The sequence below is a fragment of the Triturus cristatus genome, chromosome 12 (assembly GCF_964204655.1).
Source record: "Triturus cristatus chromosome 12, aTriCri1.1, whole genome shotgun sequence".
In the NCBI taxonomy this organism is placed as follows: domain Eukaryota; kingdom Metazoa; phylum Chordata; class Amphibia; order Caudata; family Salamandridae; genus Triturus; species Triturus cristatus.
The window spans coordinates 79,243,251-79,264,248 of NC_140595.1; the positions used below are offsets into that span (position 1 = coordinate 79,243,251).

Consider the following 20,998-nt stretch of genomic DNA (forward strand, 5'->3'; position numbering starts at 1 on the left):
TTAATTTAGTGGTTATGTGAGTGCAGTATGCCACTTCGGCTGACTCAAACCTCTTTGCCTAATAGTGGGAGTACCAGGTGATAACACCAGTAGTGATAGTGAAATGGTTGACGTAAGTTCTTGGCAGTCACTTATAATCATGGAGTAGCCAAAATGTTATCAATTCACCCGCGCTGTGTGAGTTGGCGAGATGGACATGCTTCGATAGTGATGGGGCTGCTCTAGTCTCTCCGACACCGGCTGGATGGTTGGCATCGATCAACATCTTAGACGTCTGGCTTGCAGTGCTTGGATAAGGACAATAGGTGCTCAGCTGCAGAGGCTGAAGGGGGCAAGAAAGTACCGGGCAGGTGGGTCCGGTCTTCGTTGTTGGAAGTAGAAATGTAGTTACATTTTTTTTTTTACAAAAAAACAGTGAGTAAGTTTCAAAGAAAAAAGTGATTTTTATATTTATTTGCCCAAGAGGAGAGACATTGTTATATTACAACATTTCTCTAAAAACAGAAATGTGTTAAATGTATGCGCAGTTAATAAGAAAATTGTGAAGAACACATGTAGCGAGAGGAGAGCACTCGTGCTAAATCATGCAGCGTAAAGCAACAGATCAAAAATAGACTTGCGGTGTGACTCATAGGTGTAAGTTGGGTATTTCATGTCAGGCTGTTGAGAAATCGCAGACACCTTCAAATGAAATGCGATAAAAGTGCAGTTTTATAAGGGGTGGTCAACATTTGTTTTTCCCATTTAGATGGGTCTATAGGCAGCCTTCTTCAGGCGTGGTAGCCCATTGACGTTGTTTGCGTGATGCTGAGATCTAGAACTGTGCCCCTCTTCTGAGGCCTCATCACAGCTTGGTCAGGGGCCAATGTACCACTCTGTGAAGAACCAGATGGTAGCTGAAGCTGGTAAGACAGGGACTGCGGTGCAGTGTCACATGCCCTGGAATTGTCCCTGTCTTGGGTTGTTCGCAGAATTATGCAGACAGAGCCCGTGATGGTCTTGTGTGATGACCGATCAGCTGTGAAGTTGAAGTGTAGCTCTTTCGACTAATTGCATAGAGATAGCAGCCATATGTCCTAGAATGACATCGATTGTTCGTTCGACGTGATACTGGACTCTGCAGGCATGATCTACAAAACTTAAACTGATACTTCAGTCTTTGATTCCGCATGGGGCTTTACTTGGGTGGGGGCAGCAAAGATACATTTGAAATTGTCAGAAGTCCCTTCTTCCGACTTCTCAGTTCCCCCATCTTATTTAGGAGCTGAGAGAACTTTTGGGGAGGTTTACTAAGATTTTACGCTGTGTTTGTTTCACAAAAGTGACACAAATCAGCACAAAAATCTTTTTTTTTTTTATGTACTTCCCAGCACTAATCTTGTGCAACACTGGAAATAACGTGAAAGTAACGCGAAGCAGCGCATAGCGCTGCTTTGCATTACATAGCGCTAAGGAGGCGTACCATGGGTGATGCATGGGCATTCCCATGCAACCACCCAAGGTTTGACGCAAAACCCTATTTATGAAATAAAGTAGACAGGATTTAGCGTCCGATACTGTGCCCTTTTGAAGTAGGTGCAAGGAAGGAGACATGCTTTCATTTCTCCTTCTTTTTCCAACTTTGTACGTGTGGCGCACTTTCCAGCACACATACAAAGACGGAAAAGGGTTAAAGTTAGTTTAAGCATAGTATTTTGTACTGGAAGGCTATCCTTCCAGTACAAAACCTATGCTAGACTCACGGAGACACAGACACCCTTGCACTATGGTTCAAAGGTATGTCCATGGCGCACTGCAGTTGATTTCAGCTCTAGCGAGGGGGAGGAGAGTGCCATATTTCTGTGAATATGGAGCTCTCCTCTTCTTGCAACGCAGCATTTGCAGCTGCTGCACTGCGTGAGTAAGTGGTAAATCTGTCCCACAGTTTTCCAGATGATGAAGCAGTCACCAGCTTCGCTGATAGGAAAACCAGGGGTTATGGAAGCAACACTAGGTGTCCATTGTACCACGATTACTTTGCAGCTTTGACTTCTTGCCCTACCCTTAACCATTCATCAGCCTCCTATTAACTAACGAGGAAATGGGATAAGAACAAGGAGTGGAAAGTGCAGAAAGTAATCAGTCTCCTTAGAGCCGGGCGACTCCTACAGTTCTGCATCCTTTCTGTCACTGCCTTCATGACTCTTTGGCCAGGGTTAGCAAAGGGGAAACCAATGGCAGCACCTCCTCTACTCCTTGTACCCACATTGGCATCGGGCATCTAGCTAGTTAGCTGGTGTGCCACTCGTCCGTGGTGGGAAGGCCTCAACTCCTAAGTGATATGTAGCTTTCGTTTGTTGTAGTCACTTTCCTGAATATCCCCCTGCTCCATTATGGTATTGACATTTAGGTAACAGGTGCTGCCTATGTATTGGAATACTCAGTAGTTTTCCACATTCTCTGTACCTTCATCTGTCACAATGTTGTTTTCAAGGTTTCGTAAGTTTTGACAATCCTGCCAGCGCACAAGCCGCCATTCAAGCCATGAACGGGTTCCAGATCGGCATGAAGAGGCTGAAGGTGCAGCTGAAGAGGCCGAAGGACGCAAACCGGCCATACTAAACAGAGGTGAGTGTGGGGAGGGTTTGACTTCCTTCTCTGTGCGCTGTCAGAAAATGAGTGAAGATGGGGCTCCAGTCTCTGAGTGCTGCCTTGTGAATGAGGGGCGGCATGGCGGGCATTGCTAAAACCCACCTGGCCAATGAAGGGAGGTGGAACTTCCATCGCAGAGCCCTGTCTGGTGAGAGAGATGGCGAAGCAGCCATTGTTGAGTTCTTCACTGTGAGTGTGGGGAGACGCCGCGTGGCGAGTGATGGAAAGAGGGTTCTATGACAAGACGGGTTGTCTAGTCTCCATCACTGAGCACAGCCTGGTGGGTGAGGGAAGATGAACTTCAGTCACTGAACCCTGTCTTGTGAGCTTAGAGATCTTGCATCTCTGAGCACTGCTTGAAGTTTCAGGATAGCTGGGACTTGCATGGCTGAATGTTGCCCAGTGAGTATAGGAGGGTGGGATTTTTATTTATGAATGCTATCTGGTGAGTAAGAGAAAGTGGGATTTTTCTCACAGAAAGGATCTTGGAAAGGACAGGGAGGGGTGCCAGGAACTCCCTCATCGTGCTTGTTGGGCAGAGCTTAAGTTACCGGCGACAAGCGAATGTGCGGACTCTTTCACCATGCTTCATACTGCTTCTATTACCATTAGCTCCTGTAGTTCCCTTTAGGTTTGTGCCATATCAAAACGAAAAACGTGATCACACAAAAATAAACATAAATATATCCTTCACTCCTCATGCATATCTGATCCAGTCATGATCCACCTTATCTTTTGATGGAGCAACAGTACCTTCTTAATTGCAGCCCACTTTGTCTGGCTCCACCCACTTATCATGATTCTCTTCGACCAGACAAATAACGACAGGTTGGAAAGTCCTCTTAGCAGCGTGTGGCACTTTCGTCCTTGGCGTGTGATCCAATGTAAAGTGAATAGAGCGCTCAAGAATCTTCAATATCTTCTATCTATGATCTGACCATATCCACATGTGCTTCTCAATTTCCAACCTGGAAATCATTTTCTAATTGTAAAAAGTAAAGGATTGGGGTCAGGTAAAAGCAGAGACCTGTTGGTTACTTGTCCAATTATACCATGAGGTCTTTTGTTGTCAGCGAATAATCCCATAGGGTTGTAGCCATCAGCCAAAGCCTCTATGGGGGCTTTCTTTAATAGGACAACATTCCAGTGAAATCTTAATTGTTAAATTTAATGCCATGAGGCTGTTTATATTATTACTGTTTGGAGCAACCATACACTTACTGCACAACATTCCCCAAAAAGGAGAACCTACTTACTCTAATGTTCACAAGAAAGTTCTTGTGCACCACATCACTGTTGTATTGGACAGAAAAATACATTTTAAAAAACACAGACTTTTCCTATAGGACCGCCTTGGAGGCTCTACGTCGTAAAGAACCCCCAATGATTAATGCTCTATGCGGTTTTGTTATTAGACATAATTCCATGAAGGTTTTTTTTTATCACCAAACCGCATCACTGGCAGTCTCCTGTCATTAGATGTTTCCTGTGACGTCTGTCATAGTCAGTCCATATTCAAGTTTGACCATTTGCCTTAAGATGTACTTTTCAGTTTGTGATTGACAAAATTAGTTTTCAGTGCCTTAAAGTTTTGCCTGCATGTCTATCAACTGTAAAAATACCTCTGAATACCTACACGATGAATAAGAAAGGCCTTTTTCCACAAGCATGACTTTTATGAAGGAAAAAATCCTTACACTATGACTTCGCTCTCGGTGTCAAAATCTATATAGAGAAATGTTAAGGAATTCCCATTTTCAATATCAAATTTCTATGAGCTCTGTGAGCCAAGGAATAGACATTAAACCATCCATTACTGGAACTCTTAGCTTGTAGCATGTGTGCCTGTAGATCACCTGCTTTGCACACTCCTGCCATCTTCTGTTGGGTGTAGAACATTACAACTTGAGGGTTTTCAGCATGGTCATTGAAGGTTCCAAATGGCCGCTGTATCCGTTAAGTGTAATGTCATATTATATTCCAGGTTACTTTTTTATGGAGCATTATTCATGCCGTCAGGCTTTCAAACTGAACAAAGAAAGTGGGAGACACAATTATTGTCTGAATAGCCAGACTGTTGAGGCATTGCCAAACCCCAGAGCATTGGAATCCCGGGCGATCAAGAAGCAAGGGACGCCATATTATGGCAGCATTATGCTCTTGCACAGTGGTATTTAGGAATTGCAAAGAATCGCTGAGCCTTGGCTCTTAAATGAGTGATATTTCAGGAAGATTTCCCTCTGGGATTGAGGCTCATAGTCGTGGAAAATGCAATGCTCTGTAGGAAGAGACCGATAGCTCTTGTTTACTAGAAGCAATGCAAGCCATGCAGACCTGGCAGCATGTAGTTACATAGTTTCAGTAATGCTTGAGCTGCAGTATTTTAGCTACCTACACATGAGAATTGGACGGATTAGGAAGAGCGAGATAGACCTCATTCCTATAAACAGTCTGAGAGTAAATAAAGGCGTAAACAACTGATGGGGAGAAGTCAAGAAAGACTGATCCTGGTGCAGTTGCTTGAGACAGTAAAAATAGAACTTTACCTCAGAGTTACTAAACGTTTGCACAACTCTAGTGCTACACCAAGTGATGCAAACAAGAGCCAGCTTTACTTTCGTGTGCAAACCTTCTTTGCATCACAATTCTGCACGAGGGCAGCAGTAAATGCAGTAGATGGTTTTTCACAGGTAAATCAGAAACAAAACCAAATTGTAGCCAATATTTCACAAAGGAGCTTCTTGTGGCCACCCTATTTCTCAATGTATCATAACATCCATCACTGACCTGGTTCCTGGGTTTCCTGGGTCTGCCGGAGTTTCCTGCTCCCTGTGTGTCCTCCTGACATACGTTAGTAGTCGCTTTCTTTCCCAGACCAAGGCTCTGCATGGACAGTTACACATCTAGAGGAGAGGATGTGGTCTCATGGCTAGACTGCCGACTTTGGAGCTGGGAGAACAAGGTTCGAGCCTCGGGGTCAACTCCATATCCTGTGATTCTGGGCAAATCACTAATCTCCCCATGCCTACCAAAAAGAAAATTAATGTGTCCTTGTGTAACGCAATTGGTGCTCATGTAAAGCACTGCAATACCTTTGGATCGAGTTTGCACTATATAAATCTGCAAAAAAAATTATGTTGCGTTATTAAGTGTCGAAAACCAGATTGAGTTCAAGTGCACAACAGATGTGTATGTTACACCTGTAAAAGGGCTGAAAGCCTAGACCTCGGCTGCAGAAGGGAAACGCAGTCAGTGTGAAAATATTTAGCTCCTAGAAATCTGAGATGAGGCAACGCAGCACTTTGTGTACACTTTTTCAATGCACCAAGTCTAGCGTTGTAGTGGAAACCAATATGCACAAGCAGCACTGAGCAATTTGCCTACGTACTTGCTCTTTATCCATCCAGTCTCTTACAAATGACTAATTGCTACTCAATGCAAAATGTCTGTGAATCTATAAAAAAAAACACTGCTGCAAAAGAACATATTAACAATGTTTTTTTTTGCAGCGTTGACATCTTTTATAGAGTCACTTGTGACCCAACGAATCTTTTCACTGAAAAAAATGTCTGGAATTTGATCACGCCCTCTCTAAACATGGATAAATTTAAAAATAATGGTGTGGTGTTGCAATATTCCTGTCGACATAATCTGTCTATGCCCACAGGCACTCCCTCTGCTAATGCCAGGGGATCATTTTTAACAACAATTCAGAGTTTTATATAGCGCAAACTTAACCTGAAGCTATCAGAGCGCTTTACATGAGCACCAGTTGCGTTACACAAGGGCACATTATTTTTTGTTGGGCACGGGGAGATTAAGTGATTTGCCCAGAATCACAGGATGTTGAGCGTCCCTGCTGAGACTCGAACCCGGTTCCCCAGCTTCAAGGTCAACTGCTCAAGCTGGAAGGCCACATCCTCTCCCCAAATCCCCCAGGGGATGCTTTTCAAACTTTGTACAGACTGCTGAGAATCCAAGCACTATTAGACAGGAGTAGTGAAAGCATCTAAATCCTGCAGATATCATGCTGTAAAAACAGGGTTACAGGTAGGTTGCTTCTTTTTAATACTTCTCCTGTATCCTGGCCCATCCCATTTGTATGTTTGTTTCATTGTGATCATGCAGCTTAACCCCAGAACCCATTGTGCCACCACAAAGATTAATCTGTTATGTCCTTAGGTGTGGAAGCGGCCTCTATAAAGACGTTGCTTTGATTTTTCTTAGTTAGTTGCAAGCAATGGAGGGAGCCATGCTCAGCCTTTACCTGATTGGCCCAGGGCCTGGCCACCTTCCCTTGGACCTCGCGGAAGGTTTGTGGTAAAATCTCCAAGTGTGGATGTCTCGAGGTGTCGTACCATGTGGTCTCATGTTAGCAGTAACTAGTCTGTTTTTATTTAAGACCCTATATTTTTGTAATCTATTTTTAACAGCATGCTCCCAGATCGCTCAGAGATGCTGTCTCTTTCAAGCTACTTGGTGTTCCTTTTAAGAAACAAAAAAGTCTATTTGAGAGAGTCAGCCGTACCCTTGCTTGCCACGTGATGCAGCCCCTGTCGCGAGCTAGAACAGAAGCAGCTCACCGTTTCAGCAAGGAGACCTTATTGGACACAGAGCCAACCGATTCTTTCTTAAGTTTAGAATCGCTGTCTGATATCAGCCTAGTGGTAAAGCATTCAACCTGTGGGAGAGCTCAGCTGTCTGCACTCCATGCCGGAGTCTGAGAGATATAGCCCGGCTGCGGGGCAGTTCTGTTGCCCATGGTCTTAACCTCTATGATCTGTGCAACCAGCCGTATAGCTCTGTGCAGTGAGGCCTACCTCTACAAGATCTGTGCAACACAAGGATTGTTCTGCTGCCTCAGTTTAGATGCCTTCAACATCTGGGAGAGCCAGTGGATACCCCTGCTGTCTGAAATCTGATCCTCTAGGAGGATTGAAAGACTGCTCTGAGCTGGAGATCAACTAACCTTGTCCTGCCTCTTCGGCCTCTTTTTGAAGTTGATGATGTTAAAGCCATCACCAGCCTTAAAAGCGAGGTTTCAGGGCATGTGACCAGATCTGTGCCAGCCTGCCTATCCTACTGTGATAGATAGCTCTGGCATGCCATTTTAGGTCTGGCTGAAGAGGAAAGCGGCCTTCTTTTGTCAGACCTAATGCTAACCCAATGATTTAAAAGATGGATACAGTGCCAGTCGCGAAGTGAGTTCATCATGAAACAACATACCAACCTGTTGTCATGGTGACTTCCTTCCCCAGAGCACATCTTTATTCCGTGCACCAACACCACAGGAAGGTGATACAAAAGTGCCATCTGACTTGTCGTTTAAACGATATCAGTGGAACTAGCAGAACATATAAACAGCTGCTGAATTATATTAGAAGGCTGATATTTCCTATGAAATGTGGCCTGCAGGAAAGGGTCTAGATCAGAGGTGTCCAATGTTTAGTACAGGAAAAACTGGATCCGAGAGATTGACTTGATAACCATGTACTGTATGAATGAGCTCTATTTCAAATGGTTATAATTAAATGGATCTTATATGGATAGCCTGAAAATCCAGCATGGATCCTGCCCTTCTGGACCTACACTGGACATCCTTCGTCTAGATCCATATATCCAGGGAACTAGAATACTTGTTTGACTTTTTCCTATTAAAACTAAGGACTAAAAGTATACCAGCAGGCAAAAACTACTTAGACATGGCTGGGATAACTTAAGATCCCTGCAACTATTATGTAAAGAAGAGATCACGCCTGTCACGTACATTTACAAGTGAAGCCTAACAGTCGTATATTTTTGTGTTATTTGTTGCTTTCTTTTCCAGAAGAAAAATACTTTGATAGAAATATTTCAACTTTCATGCAACCCAAAAAAACATATATTTTCTTTCCTTGCCGCACAAGTCATCTCCCGGCAGTGGCGCGTCATATCTCGCCGTGACTACGAGGTTAACCATTCGCTGTCATGGCAGAGTTAGCTCCGCCCTTGTAAGTTGCATCCAAACTGAATGGTTGTGTTGTTGTTAGAGCAAGCCTTTCTTTTCAAACCAAAGAATTAAGAGTAACGTCATGTGACTATTGTCGCTGCGTTGCATGACGTTGTGGCGTATTAGACGTGACGTGCATTTCCTTTTTTTTTTTTCACCTATGGTTTCAGTGATCATGTAGTTTGTTCATTTATCAAAATACATATGTAAATATGTATCTCTATATTACTCTTTCTCTGTAATATTCTACCCCTTTGGCCTACTCTTTTCCTATGTCTTGATCTTTGCAGACTTCTCGTGACCCTGATTGTGCTGTGGAAACCCTTTTCGTGTTGCCTGTGCCGTGGTGTTCGTGTGTGGGTTCGCGTGGGGTTGCCATTGGGCAGAAAGTTCTCCTACTCTTTACTGTTCGATCTCACTGTAGCATACACTAACCTATATTATTTTTACTTCTTCCTTTTTGTCTGAAACCTTTTCTCCATCGTCCCTCCACCTTTTGTGTTTGTGTACTCGCACCCATCCGTGGCGAATGCACGCTGATCCTGTAGTGGAAATGCTGTCTCCATATATTCACCCTTACCAACAACATAGACTAGGGCAAAATCCCACACCTTTGTCCTATTTATTTAAAAAAGCGAAACATTCTTTTTAAGTATTTAGGTTTTTTGTGGAGTAGTGTAAGCCAGCTTTTGACCACTTTAATGTGAGCACAGTAACAAAGGCAGCTCGGATCTCTTTTTAATTACCAATGATGTCCCAGCAAACAGGATGTTCAAAAAATGGCCTGTTGGTCACCCTGAATTTCTTAGGATTGTCTCTAGTAGTGATATGTGATTTGCAAAATTATATAGAGATTTTCTTCATAGCACTTAACAAGTGGTAAATTAATATTTCAAACATCTGCCTAGTTTAGTGGGTAAAGGAAGTAAGAAGACTAGAGATAAAGGGCCTTGTTTGGAGTTGGGTGAATGCAGTTTATCTGCCAAAAAGTGGTGGGTGTTGTGCCCCCTTAAGTAAGTGCTCTATTATCTATGTGTGTGCCCTATTGATCCCACAACACCTGGGCAAGAGGTATAGTATATATGAACACATTAATGAATCGGAACGAATGAAAGGATGACTCTAATAGAAAAAACATAAATTAATCTCTATTACTGGATGTCACTATCCAATCCAACATTACTATATGATTCTTAAGTCACAAGCAAACACCACTTCCAAGGATTGGGTGTTATTTATCGGGCAAACAAACAGTTAATACATTCACAAAACACAATAACACGTTATTACAAATAGGTGTAGAAAAACATATCAATATACTTATTTTCTCTTACACAACAATTTTTTTTATATATATATATGGCTGCAATACTCAATAGTCCATAGCAGTTCATAAATGGGGTAGTCCAATACAAGTACACACAGGAGGGAACATCAGAACCCTCAAACATCAGTAGTGTGTATTCCAGTTATATGCACACTGGTATGATTATTCGGACTCCTTCAATCCAAAGAGTCGACGTGTTTCGGCTCATCCATTCTGGCCTCTTCAGGATAGGGGGAAGAAGAAAAAGAACATGTACCGTCACACGGCGGAGCGTCCACCATTTGTAAGACTGATGGTGGTTACCAAGTCACTGTAACATAGAGCGCCTGTGTTAGTCGGTGTACAGTAGTTCTCTAAAGCCGAGAGGTGCCAAATGGTCTGCCTCTGGAAAAGGACCCAATCCCGCTGTTGAGAATTAATCGGCCAGCCCTCAAACGCAAAACGGAGAAACAAGTCTCTTTGCAATCCTACCCGTTCATCCAAATGGATATCTGTGAGCCCGGAGGGAAAGCCTCTCTGCTGTGAACAACTCTAGGTGGAAGTGCCGGCAAGGTCACATGTGAATAAAAGGAGAAATTGCCTATACTCTCCTAAAGGTGTCGCATCTAAATCACAGAGATGCACGCTGCACTAAGTGGTAAGGGAGGAATAAGGTGACATCCTCATGTTAAGAACCCAGAGGGAAAATACCGCATGCAGGGGTATGATGTGTTGCTATGCTCTACCCTTCACCGGGAATATGGGGACCGAATCTCAATTATGCATAAGGGATCTAAGGATTGCTGCACTCGTAAAACGGAAATGACCCATATTCAATGTCTTACTGCCTTACTACTCTGTTTCGCATTTGAGGACTGGCTGATTAATTCTCAGCTGGTGGCTTGAGTCCTTTTCCAGAGGCAGACCATTTGGCACCTCTCAGCTTTAGAGAAGTATCGCACACTAACTGACATGGGTGCTCTATGTTACGATGACTTGGTAACCGCCATCAGTCCATCAAACGGCAGGAGCTCCGTCGTGTGACAGTACATGTTCTTTTTCTTCTTCCCCTGTCCTGAAGAGGCACAAATGGATGGGCCGAACACGTCGACTCTTTGGATCGGAGGAATCCGAATAATCATAACAGTTTGCGTATAATTGGGATACACACTACTGACGTTTGAGGGTTCTGTTGTTCCGTCCTGTGTGTATTTGTATTGGACTGCCCCCTTTATGGACTGCTATGGACTATTGAGTATCGAAGCTATGTGTATGTATATATATATATATATATATATATATATATATATATATATATATATATATATATATATATATATATATATATATATATATATTGTTGTGGAAGAGAAAATAAGCATATTAATATGCTTTTCTACATGTATTTGTAATAGCTTGTGTTGTTGTGTTTTGTGACTGTATTAACTGTTTGTTTGCCCGATAAATAACACCTGATACTTGGAATTGGTGTCTGCTTGTGACTTCAGAATCATATAGTAATGTTGGATTGGATATTGACATCCAGTAATAGAGATTAATTTATGTTTTTTCTATTAGTCATCCTTTCATTCATTCCTATTCATTACCGTGTTCCTATATGCTATACCCCTAACTAAGTGAGCATGAGTGTCAGTGGCCCTTTAAATATGGTGAACGGTGGTTTCACCACTTTCTTGTGGATGTCCCGCCACTCCAAGCTCTAGAGGAGGCCCAAACGTACGTTGCTGACCCACACATGTTTCAAGTGAGTAAGCAGGACTAGAACTCAGGTCTCATGATTTTGCATTTGAAGCCTAAACTACTAACATATATTTCCTGTGTAGAAGCTATGATGACTTACTCTGATCTTCTATAAGCTGAAGCAATACTGCAGGACGCCTGCTACATCGTCTACTTGTGTTTGGAACTTCTTAATTCTAGTCGCTAGCATCTACCATCAAATGGCCACCATTCAAGATCTGTTTGAGGATGGTCAGTGACCATCTCATTAACTGCATAACATTTTTAGGAGAACTGTAGTAACAATGGGAATGAATTGTGGAATGCCACAACAGGACAGTTCCAAGACACTGGTCCTTATACGAGGACATTTAGGCCTCATTCTACGATCTGTGCAGTCTTTGGTGGTAATTACACACCTGGTGAATCCTGGCATCCCTAGAGTTGGTACTTACGTGTGTGCAAGATTGTACCTGGTGGAAATTGTGTGAGCAAACACCTTCACCATTACCGCACCTCTCCTAACCCACTTCAAGTGCAATCTGCCATTGGCGGCCGAGTCTATATTTTCATGGGTCCTAGGACAAGAACGTTTTGCACACTCGCTTTGCCAGACGAGCAGGAGAGAACTGTGAAATTCATGGACGTTTTTCCCTCATCATCATCATCCATGAATAACAGTGATCATGTTCATGAATTTACTACCTCTGACTGTAAAAGCCCTCTATCCCGCTGGTCATTGCTTGCAGTCCCTCTCCTGGGGTGTTAGTGATCCAAGCTTCTGCAGTCGGGCGTGTGATGAAAACACGAGTCCAAACAATTTGTGGTCATTGTGCTATACATGTCTCGTACAAGAGACCGCGTACGCCAACATCATCTGCTCTGGGGCTTTGCATGAGAGCCAGACCAGAAAAATACAACATTTTATTATATTTCCTACATGGTACGAAAGCGCTCATGTGCATGGCTTCTGAAGCAAACTACAACGATAAGTAAATGCATTTCATGAACATAGTTTAGTTTAGTTACCTGAAACACACAATCTAAAGCTATCCTTATAAATGCTTCCTAGGGTAAATATTGCAGAGGCAATACACATTGAGAGGAGTGGTTTGTAGTTATCTTCTTCGCATTGCTTTTCCAGATTACACTCTGGATTAGATTTACCTCAATTTTGCATGGGGCTATGCAAAATGAATCAGCAATTTACTAGCCAGTGAGTGCAGTGCAAAATTGTATTGCATCACACGAGTGCCTAGGTAAATCTGCTGTATTAGTTCTTTTTTTTAAGATTGAATATAGTAATCCTACCCCTGTTGCATTCTGTCTACTTCTGAAAAATTGTTACTAATTTGTTTTGTAATATTGGTTCGCAGAGTCCTATTGCAAAAAAACTGAAATTTCCTTTAGAATTCGGTTGACGAAGGAGTCCCACAACAAACCGTTTAAGGCCCCTCTCTGCGGTGAGATTAGGGCAATGGTCTTCAAACCATAGATGGTCTTTGGGGTGGAAGGGGTTTGTGGCGGGATCCTTTAAAGGGCACTCGCTGTGTTATAGAGGATTGGGGCTACCTCAGAAACTTACATGTTTCACTGAAAATACATTGCATATTATCAATTTGCTTAGAAAAATTAGATTTTAAAAGGGAAAACTGAACATAATCATCATGTTTAAAATGCTAAATAATTTACTGCCAGAAAGTAAAAAGCAGCAGGTTAGGCTTGTTACCTTCTTGATCTCAAAATTTCCCACAGGCGGTTTTCCTTGCTCTCTCTTGCTTTCATTTTACAACCACAATTTAGGGGGGGGTGGGGGTGGGGGGGAGGAAGAACAGCGCAGAACATAACTTTTGAAGGGTTTGGCAGGCCACCGGAAGTACACTGATGTGCACAGGAAGTATGCTTTGAGTCACAGTAAACACGCTGCAGGTCAGAGGAAGGGACGCCTCGTGGCAGGAAGCCTACTTGGTTTTCCTTCCGTCCCAATATTAGAATTAATAAAAGTGATTTTGAACAGGCGCCTGGAAAATACCGCTTGCAGCAAATTTCTTGAAGCAGGATGTAGGAAAACGGTCTGTAAAAGTCCTGATTTTTTTACTAGAGAGACTTTTAGGAAGTTGTGGTAATCGGATGAAGTAATTGTGCCGTAGTGCATGTCAGAAAAAGCACACGGTTAGTAAAGGAAGTGGAAGATTGTCTCCAGGAAGTGAGCTCTGAGTGGTCAAAAAATGTCCCCCGCTAGTGGATTGACCCCTTTAAAGTAAGAAGCTCTCCACCTAAAATGGGAGCTAATAAGGGCCCCTCTTTCTGTTTTGCAAAGTTTGTGTCACTCAAGATTTCAAGCAATGTGGTTAAAAACAGGACTGCCTGCATTTCACGGCCTTCAAAACCAGCCTCTACCCCCGTCCAATGCAGCCTGTCTTCTGGCAGGCTTGACTTTTCCACTTTGACCCTTGCCATTGTCAGTTCATCCTAAGCCCTGCCTACAGCACGTCCTTGTGACAGGCTCCTCCCCTGCTTTGCACAGCTATAAAGTACCAAACTGAACAGGGTCTGATCCGTAGATGGATGCAAGTGAAATTTTCTCTCAGTACAAGATGCCAGGGCATAGTTTTATGGCCCATTTGGAACTAGGCATGGGCAAGAGTTTTTTTATGCCGACATAACCACGAGCAATGTCAGTAATTTCTTGTTAAGCAAAATTTCCAAAATTAAATCCTTACACCACAGGCCGGAAACCTGCTGTAAAATGATAGGGTTGGAGCACATCAACAACTCGAGCAGCTGTCGTTCGTGGCACTTGTAGGTTTTGTCCTTTTTTTTAAGCACAAGTTCTATCCATGCATCTAAAATGAATGTGAGGGTGTGTTACACTTGAACATAGAGCGCTAAATGCTGTTTTTTGCATTTCACCTAATTTTTTGAAATTTTTGCGAAATTTCACGTAATTCCACAAAGGCAAATTAAGCCACCCCTAAATCCCTGTGGGTGCATGTTTGAAAAGATTGCTTAATTTCCTGAGCATGCCAAGGACTGATCAAGGGCTGAATCCTCTTTCAGGTTTGATGGCTCAAGCTATGTTAAGCATGTTTCCTTGCTGGCGCCAGAACACGTTATCAGTGCATACAGATGTTGTGCATGTGGCAAAGGAGCTGTCTGGTTCACAAACAGAAAAAAAGCTTTATAAAAGCGTGAAAACTAAATAAAAAACAATGCTGACCCTTCTCTTCTAAATTTCAGGTCTGGAGCTGACAGGAGGAGGAGTTTGTGTGGAACTTTCCTCTCGCCCTACCCACATGACCATACTCCGTCTGCATATCATATTCTCTGGTTCATCGGAGGAGGCGTGATTCGCACCTGCTAATCTGTTTTTTTTGGCTGCTGTGCTTTGCGAAGCCAAGCTTTGACGAGAAGAAAAGCAAGAGACGACTAAAACAATCAGTGTCTCCTAGAGAAGAAGATACGACTATGGAAAATAAAGCGGAGAACTTCTGATCTTCTCAAAACCATTGAGGGGGCGAGGGGGGTGCAAAGGCTTTCACTTACCTCTCCCTCCACGACCTTCACTACCCATCCCATCTCCCCAAAAAAACACACAAAAAAACTCAAAACTGCAGTGCTTCTCTTGCAAAACCTTAAAGAACGTATGAGTCAAGGTCAAGAAGAGAAGGTGGAGGAGAAATGCGATGGAAGATCCTGAACTGGAGGGCGGTCAGCAATGCTGCTGTATCCTAATCGCCAAGGACTTTCCTCAAGGGTTTTCTTCAAGGAAGGTCTCGACTCGCAACACCTCTCAAAACATGGACCACAAAACCGGACCTTGAGGAGAAAAGACTATCTTATAAGTACAGGATCCTCTTGCGGACCAAGACTTGTCTCGGAAGAGAGACACCGGGTATGAACTACTGTATTGTATGGGGCTGGCCAGGTCTTAAAACAGGGGGCTACCAAGTCACCCACGAGAGGGAGGCATCCGGCAATCCTATCAGCCCTCTCCCCCTTCCTGCCGCCGGGGAGCTCCGAGACGACGCGTCGATGGAAAGCTCTTGTAGATAGAAGTAGCCTTTCTTAGTATGTCGCTCTGTTTAGTGTTAATATTTTCCATGCAAGAATTTGGGGAAGATGGGGGTATTTGCCAAACCTTTTGAGGTGGAAGGGCGGGGTGAAGGGAAGGTGGTGGGAGCTTCAGCTAGTGCAGTGGTCTCTGGTGAAGGCATTTCTTAAGTGGACTCCAGGGAGGGTCGTGGTGCAGGCGGGGGTGTAACTGTCAGTGTCACTGGGGCCTAGGGATTTTAGGGGTAACCCCTCTAGTCAGTGATTGAGTTTTACTACCAAACAAGGGTGTGCAACGCCATTTCATTGCTTGCGATAGGCCCCTTGGCGCTCTAGCTACCCTACTCAGCGGGGCAGCAGAAGGCAGGACTGCAGCATGCTTGGAAAGGACCATTTGCTTAGTTCATCATATTAACCGTCAACTGCTTACGATCGTTTCCAAATGCCGGGGGGAAGCTGCCCTGGGGGACATCACAAGATTGCGAAGGCTGCTAGGGTCCCTTGCAATCTACCAGGGTGACAAATAAAGCAGGCTCAGCCCTAACAGGACGGGATCCTGAAGCCATGTCCTTGCACTGGCGCGTCTGCAGGGGTCTTATCTATATAAGTGGTGTTCTGCCTCTTAAGCCGCTTCATTTACGAATCTCATCCCTTACAGCACTTTAGAACTGTCCTTTGAAATAATGCCCGAAGCATCATTCCTTCCCCACACAGCGGCACGGTGCTCTTAGAGACTGCGTTTAACATGACACTGACACAGTAGTGGCGGCTACGGGGCAGCAGTGGTGAGGCGAGGGAAGTTAAAAGAAATTATATGAAACTTACTTTAACGGCGGCCGCCTCTCCTCCGTCTTTTTTGCCATGACACAGGCACTGGAAGCACCCAGGCTTCCAGACTCCTCTAGCCAATCACGGTGCTACTGATAGCATGATTGGTCTGAGCGCCGTGGTTCACCGCTCAGATGGGGACTAGGGGCCTGTGAATGTTCTCCACCCAAGCTGTGCATTACTGCCAGTGGAGAACATGCAAAGTGCGCATGACTGTTTAGCAGGGCTAAGACAACCTGCTAAACCGTCATGCGCACTTGGAGAGTGCCTACCACTCTTCCCCTGCTCTGTGGGCTGACCTGCTCCGCACCTACAGAGCCGCTAGAGAAAAATAAAGTGATAATAACATGGCGTTATCATTTTTTTTTTGTTTTTTTTGTTGGGCGACGCTCCTCCACTTTATCAGAGAAGCCACCCCTGCACGGACACCACCTAGTCTCCTGCCTCCACCAGAATATTTTACTTCAGTTCGCATCTTTCTTCTCAGTAGAATCAAAGAAGCACTAGACAACCAACTTCAACTCTTCCCTAGAAAATGTATGTGTTAGTTACAGCTTGTGTCCACAGGGTGTCAGTGTTTCCTAATACTTAAAGCAAAACTAATCGCTCTAGTGTGTGGGAGCGATGCTCGAAATTCTGTTTTTAATCCTAACATTAATTTATTATTCAAGTAATTTTTTATATTTGGCATTTCTGTGTGTCGTGAGACATAACGTTATGTTTATTTCTGATTACTTTGAAATCACCCTAAAAACACAAACCTTCCTTCTGGAGTGAGCGGAGAGAAGCAAAGCCATTCTTAGCCCGTGGGAGATGCCATGAAGCATCTGGGGCAGGGGGGACAGGGTGTACCATGTTCAGAAACTGCGCCTAATCTCGCATCCTTCAAATTTCCCAATTTAAACAATAAAAATCTATTTCACCGAAATTCACATGGAGCACAGTATAGAAAACAAAGCATTAAAAAGTGATTAGGGTTCGGTTGGATTTAAATGTAGGCTTGGGGGTTTGGGTCAAGGTTAGCATGCACAGATGGGGTGTAGGGTCAGATTTAGGGTTAGGGTTTACGGGTAGTATATAGGGTCAGGATTATGAACGGGGTCACTGGAATTTTCCGCATTATTATGGATTTGCTGCACTTGCAACATAACCCGCCATCCTATGCATAATTTACAAATTTTAACCCCAAAAATTGTTTATAATTCCAAGTGGCTCAAAAGTTAGTAAACCCTTTGCATAAGTTTATTGATCACTTTTCGGTGTCTGATAACTATTTTTAGATATTTAACTGACACTTTTGAAATTAAACCTTTGTCCATACAATAAAACCCATAGTGATACTATATTTTGGTGGAGAGTTCATTATTACATATCAATTATACTCTTGCCAAGAGAAAACAATAATCCAGGATTTTTCCAATAACCAGAATTAAACATTTAATTTAATTAAATTGTCCTCAAATCCTTGATTAAAATTACATTCTCCCCTACATTCCTGGACATAAAATACCCCAAAAATCTTACATAACCTACGATTAGTTCATGAAACATATAAGCAATTAACTATCAAAAGACATCCAGTGTTAATATTTGCTAAAATAACTAAATAATGAGGTAAAACTGCCACAAAATGTGCCACATAATTTGCATTTTCTTGCCACATAATTTAGTGAACCCTGCCACATAATTTGCTCCTCTTCTGCCTCATAATTCCACGGCCCTAGCTATGGGTTAGGATTAGGGTCACAGTTGAAGTCAGCATGCAGGTTTAGGCTTAGGTTAGGACTGGAACTCCAGTGTTTGGATCAGTCTTTTAGGCAGCCTGCTTCGTCTGCAGAAGACGAGATCACGCCTCGAAGCGCTTAAGAGCATAGCAACACAAGGAATGATACAGTTGGATACCACACGGATAACCCTTTCAAACACTCACATGTACACCACAAGTTCAGCAGTTTGTAACCTCATGCACTACTCAAGTGTAGCATAGGGATTGTGTGCTGAAGGTTTCATAGAGCAGCAACATCTTCAAGCAGCTAAGTCGGCCATATACCTAGAGCACCTCCCTGTCCTAGCCTGTGCCTGTCCTTAGTGTGTTGGTGTCACACATCTCAGGCGGGGCACTTGTCTGTGTCCAGTCTCACATGACTAGTGTGACCGCAGCTTGCCTTCTTGTGCATACAGATCATGTCATGAGGTCTGAGAGAATACTCAATGTCCCACCCCTACCCCTACAATCCACGCAGATTGTCACAGATTTCCCCCTGCTGTTATTGGGGAGGGGCATTATCAGGGTTTGAGGAGCAAATGATAGCATTGTTATAATGACGCCACCACACCCAGGAGCCCAAACTAAAGAAAACTTCCACCAGAGACGGGGCAGATCCATGTTCCTTGACTCATTTTGTTTAAATTGGAATAAGGGGTATAATTTGGGAATATTTGGAATTAGTTTAATGTGCGCCCAAAACCTTGGAGTGCAGGTAATGAGACAGTAACGTGTTCATACAAAGTGCTTAGTAACACACTGCTGCCATTTCTAAGCACTGTTATAAGCAGACGTTACTATCGCTCAATCTGTGATACTCAAAAGTTCTGAATTAATGTGACCTGAAATCAGATTTCCAGTTGAGTGATCATCGCAGTAATACATTTGTTGTTCCGATTCACTGGCCCGAACGCAAACGCACACCTGCAACGAGCATTTTGTGCCACAATATATCTGGTCATTGCCAGGCCGTCCATCCACCCTAAAATAAATGGTCTGGCATTGCCTTTTGGATGTCTGAGTGCAGGGAACCAGGCCCGCAAATGCATCTACCCCTCCCGCCCCCCCCACTGCGACCACGGCCGGACTTGGAACTGAAACCGGCCCTGACAAATAGCTCGCCCAGCCCCAGGGGGAAGCTGAATGTGGGGAGAGGGGTGCTGTTTGGAAGCGCCACTCCCATCTCACTGCTGCCGCTTTTGTTACAGGGGGCCAATATTGCAAAACCAGCCCTCGGTAACAAAAAAGTCCCCATCTCTGGTGGCCAACCGACTAAACGCCTAGTTCCTGCTATGGCCAGTCTGGCCCTGTCTGCGACCACGATTCTCTCCACAAAAGAAACGAAACACTCAAACAGAGCATCCCTGCTTTAAACGGAGCGCCCTTTGACCCCTTCGGACAAGAAGCCAGCATACTAATTGGCTACACGGAGCAAGCGTCCCTCCTTAAGGAACTAAAAAAAAATTAAAAACAAAAAATAGCTCCTGGCCTTTTTGCTGCAAGCCTGTTAATTCTCAATAGTGGCTGTTGGTAGTTTGAAGTTAGTAAGTTGTATTATTCCGCCTCCTTAGCAGGGTAGTTTTTTGCACTTGGTAGTATATTTATTTTTCTCTTTTTCTATGTAGAGTACGGTATTTACATTTTTTTCAAAGTTTGTACCTGCCGTTTTTACTGTTTGAACCTGAGAAGGGAAGGGAGCAATTCCGCTAAGGGTTGCCGTGCAATTCAAAGCGAAATGTGGCCTGTGTGTTTTTAAGTAAATGCACAGCCTCTTTATTTCAAAATTACAGGTGGAAACTGGGAAAAGAAGCTTTTTCTTGCCAGCTGCTGCAATGCCTTTTTTTCTTGAACCCCTTTTTTTCGCAGAAAAAAAGAATCACTTTAAACTGAAAAAATGTAAGATAAAGTCTACATGGTTTGTTTCCCTCTCGATTTCTGAAAAGTAACATTGCTGTACAAAGATATAAAAAAAACAAAAGACAAAAAAAGCTTTTCCTTTTTCTAATCAAGAAAGAAATAAAAGTTGTAAAGTAAAGCTCTTGAAAAAAAGAGGCTGTTGTGCCAATGACAGGAAGCCACCTGACACACAGGAAGTGAGCTCACACAGATCTCAGTCTTGTGATGGCCTCTGACCTCTTTTCATAAGGGATGCTTTAAAATCAAACTTTTACCATATGAAAAAAAGAAAATGTTTACAATCTCTTTAATTATCATGTAATTGTAAATAATTTTGTTCAGATTAGCTACGATATGGGAAATTGTTGCCATTTTATCTATTTAAATTTTAGAAATTGACAGTTTTTCTCTCTTGGGGAGTTTTTACTTATTATTTTATTATTTAGAATCTTTTATGGGGAAATATTGGGAGTCTGCATTTCAGACAACATGCTTAATTTATTGGTTATTTATTACATTTTGATTTGTATAATAATTTTTTTCTGTCAAAATAAAGAGGTAAAACCTGAGTACGTTTGTGATTGAGAATTCTTTTAACAAAGATATGCAAGCCTGTTAAGGTAAAATTAAGGCATCAGAATTGAGATGGATTAATCTCTGCAGAATTTTGACACATTTGAGAAACTGGGCACTGACTTGCAGATCGAGAACTGCAGCAAAGGTAAGAACTTGTTTTGTATATGGGTTTTATATGAATGTCTCATTGCAGTTCATCAGCGCTGGGATATTT

General features: G+C 43.1%; 1 protein-coding gene across 8 annotated transcripts in view; it reads left to right on the top strand.

The window, feature by feature from the left end:
- Window positions 1–20,777, top strand: part of CELF3 (CUGBP Elav-like family member 3) — a 190,295-nt gene extending 169,518 nt beyond the window's left edge. For 7 of the 8 annotated variants that reach the window (XM_085638808.1, XM_085638809.1, XM_085638805.1 and 4 more), the window contains 2 exons: window positions 2,474–2,607; window positions 14,907–20,777. In XM_085638808.1, the coding sequence (XP_085494934.1) occupies window positions 2,474–2,601 (128 nt within the window). In that variant the 3' untranslated portion in view covers window positions 2,602–2,607; window positions 14,907–20,777. Of the gene's footprint in view, window positions 1–2,473; window positions 2,608–8,537; window positions 8,622–14,906 lie in introns of all 8 variants that reach the window. The other variant, XR_014972253.1, reaches the window with a different exon arrangement.
- Window positions 20,778–20,998: the final 221 nt, after the last annotated feature.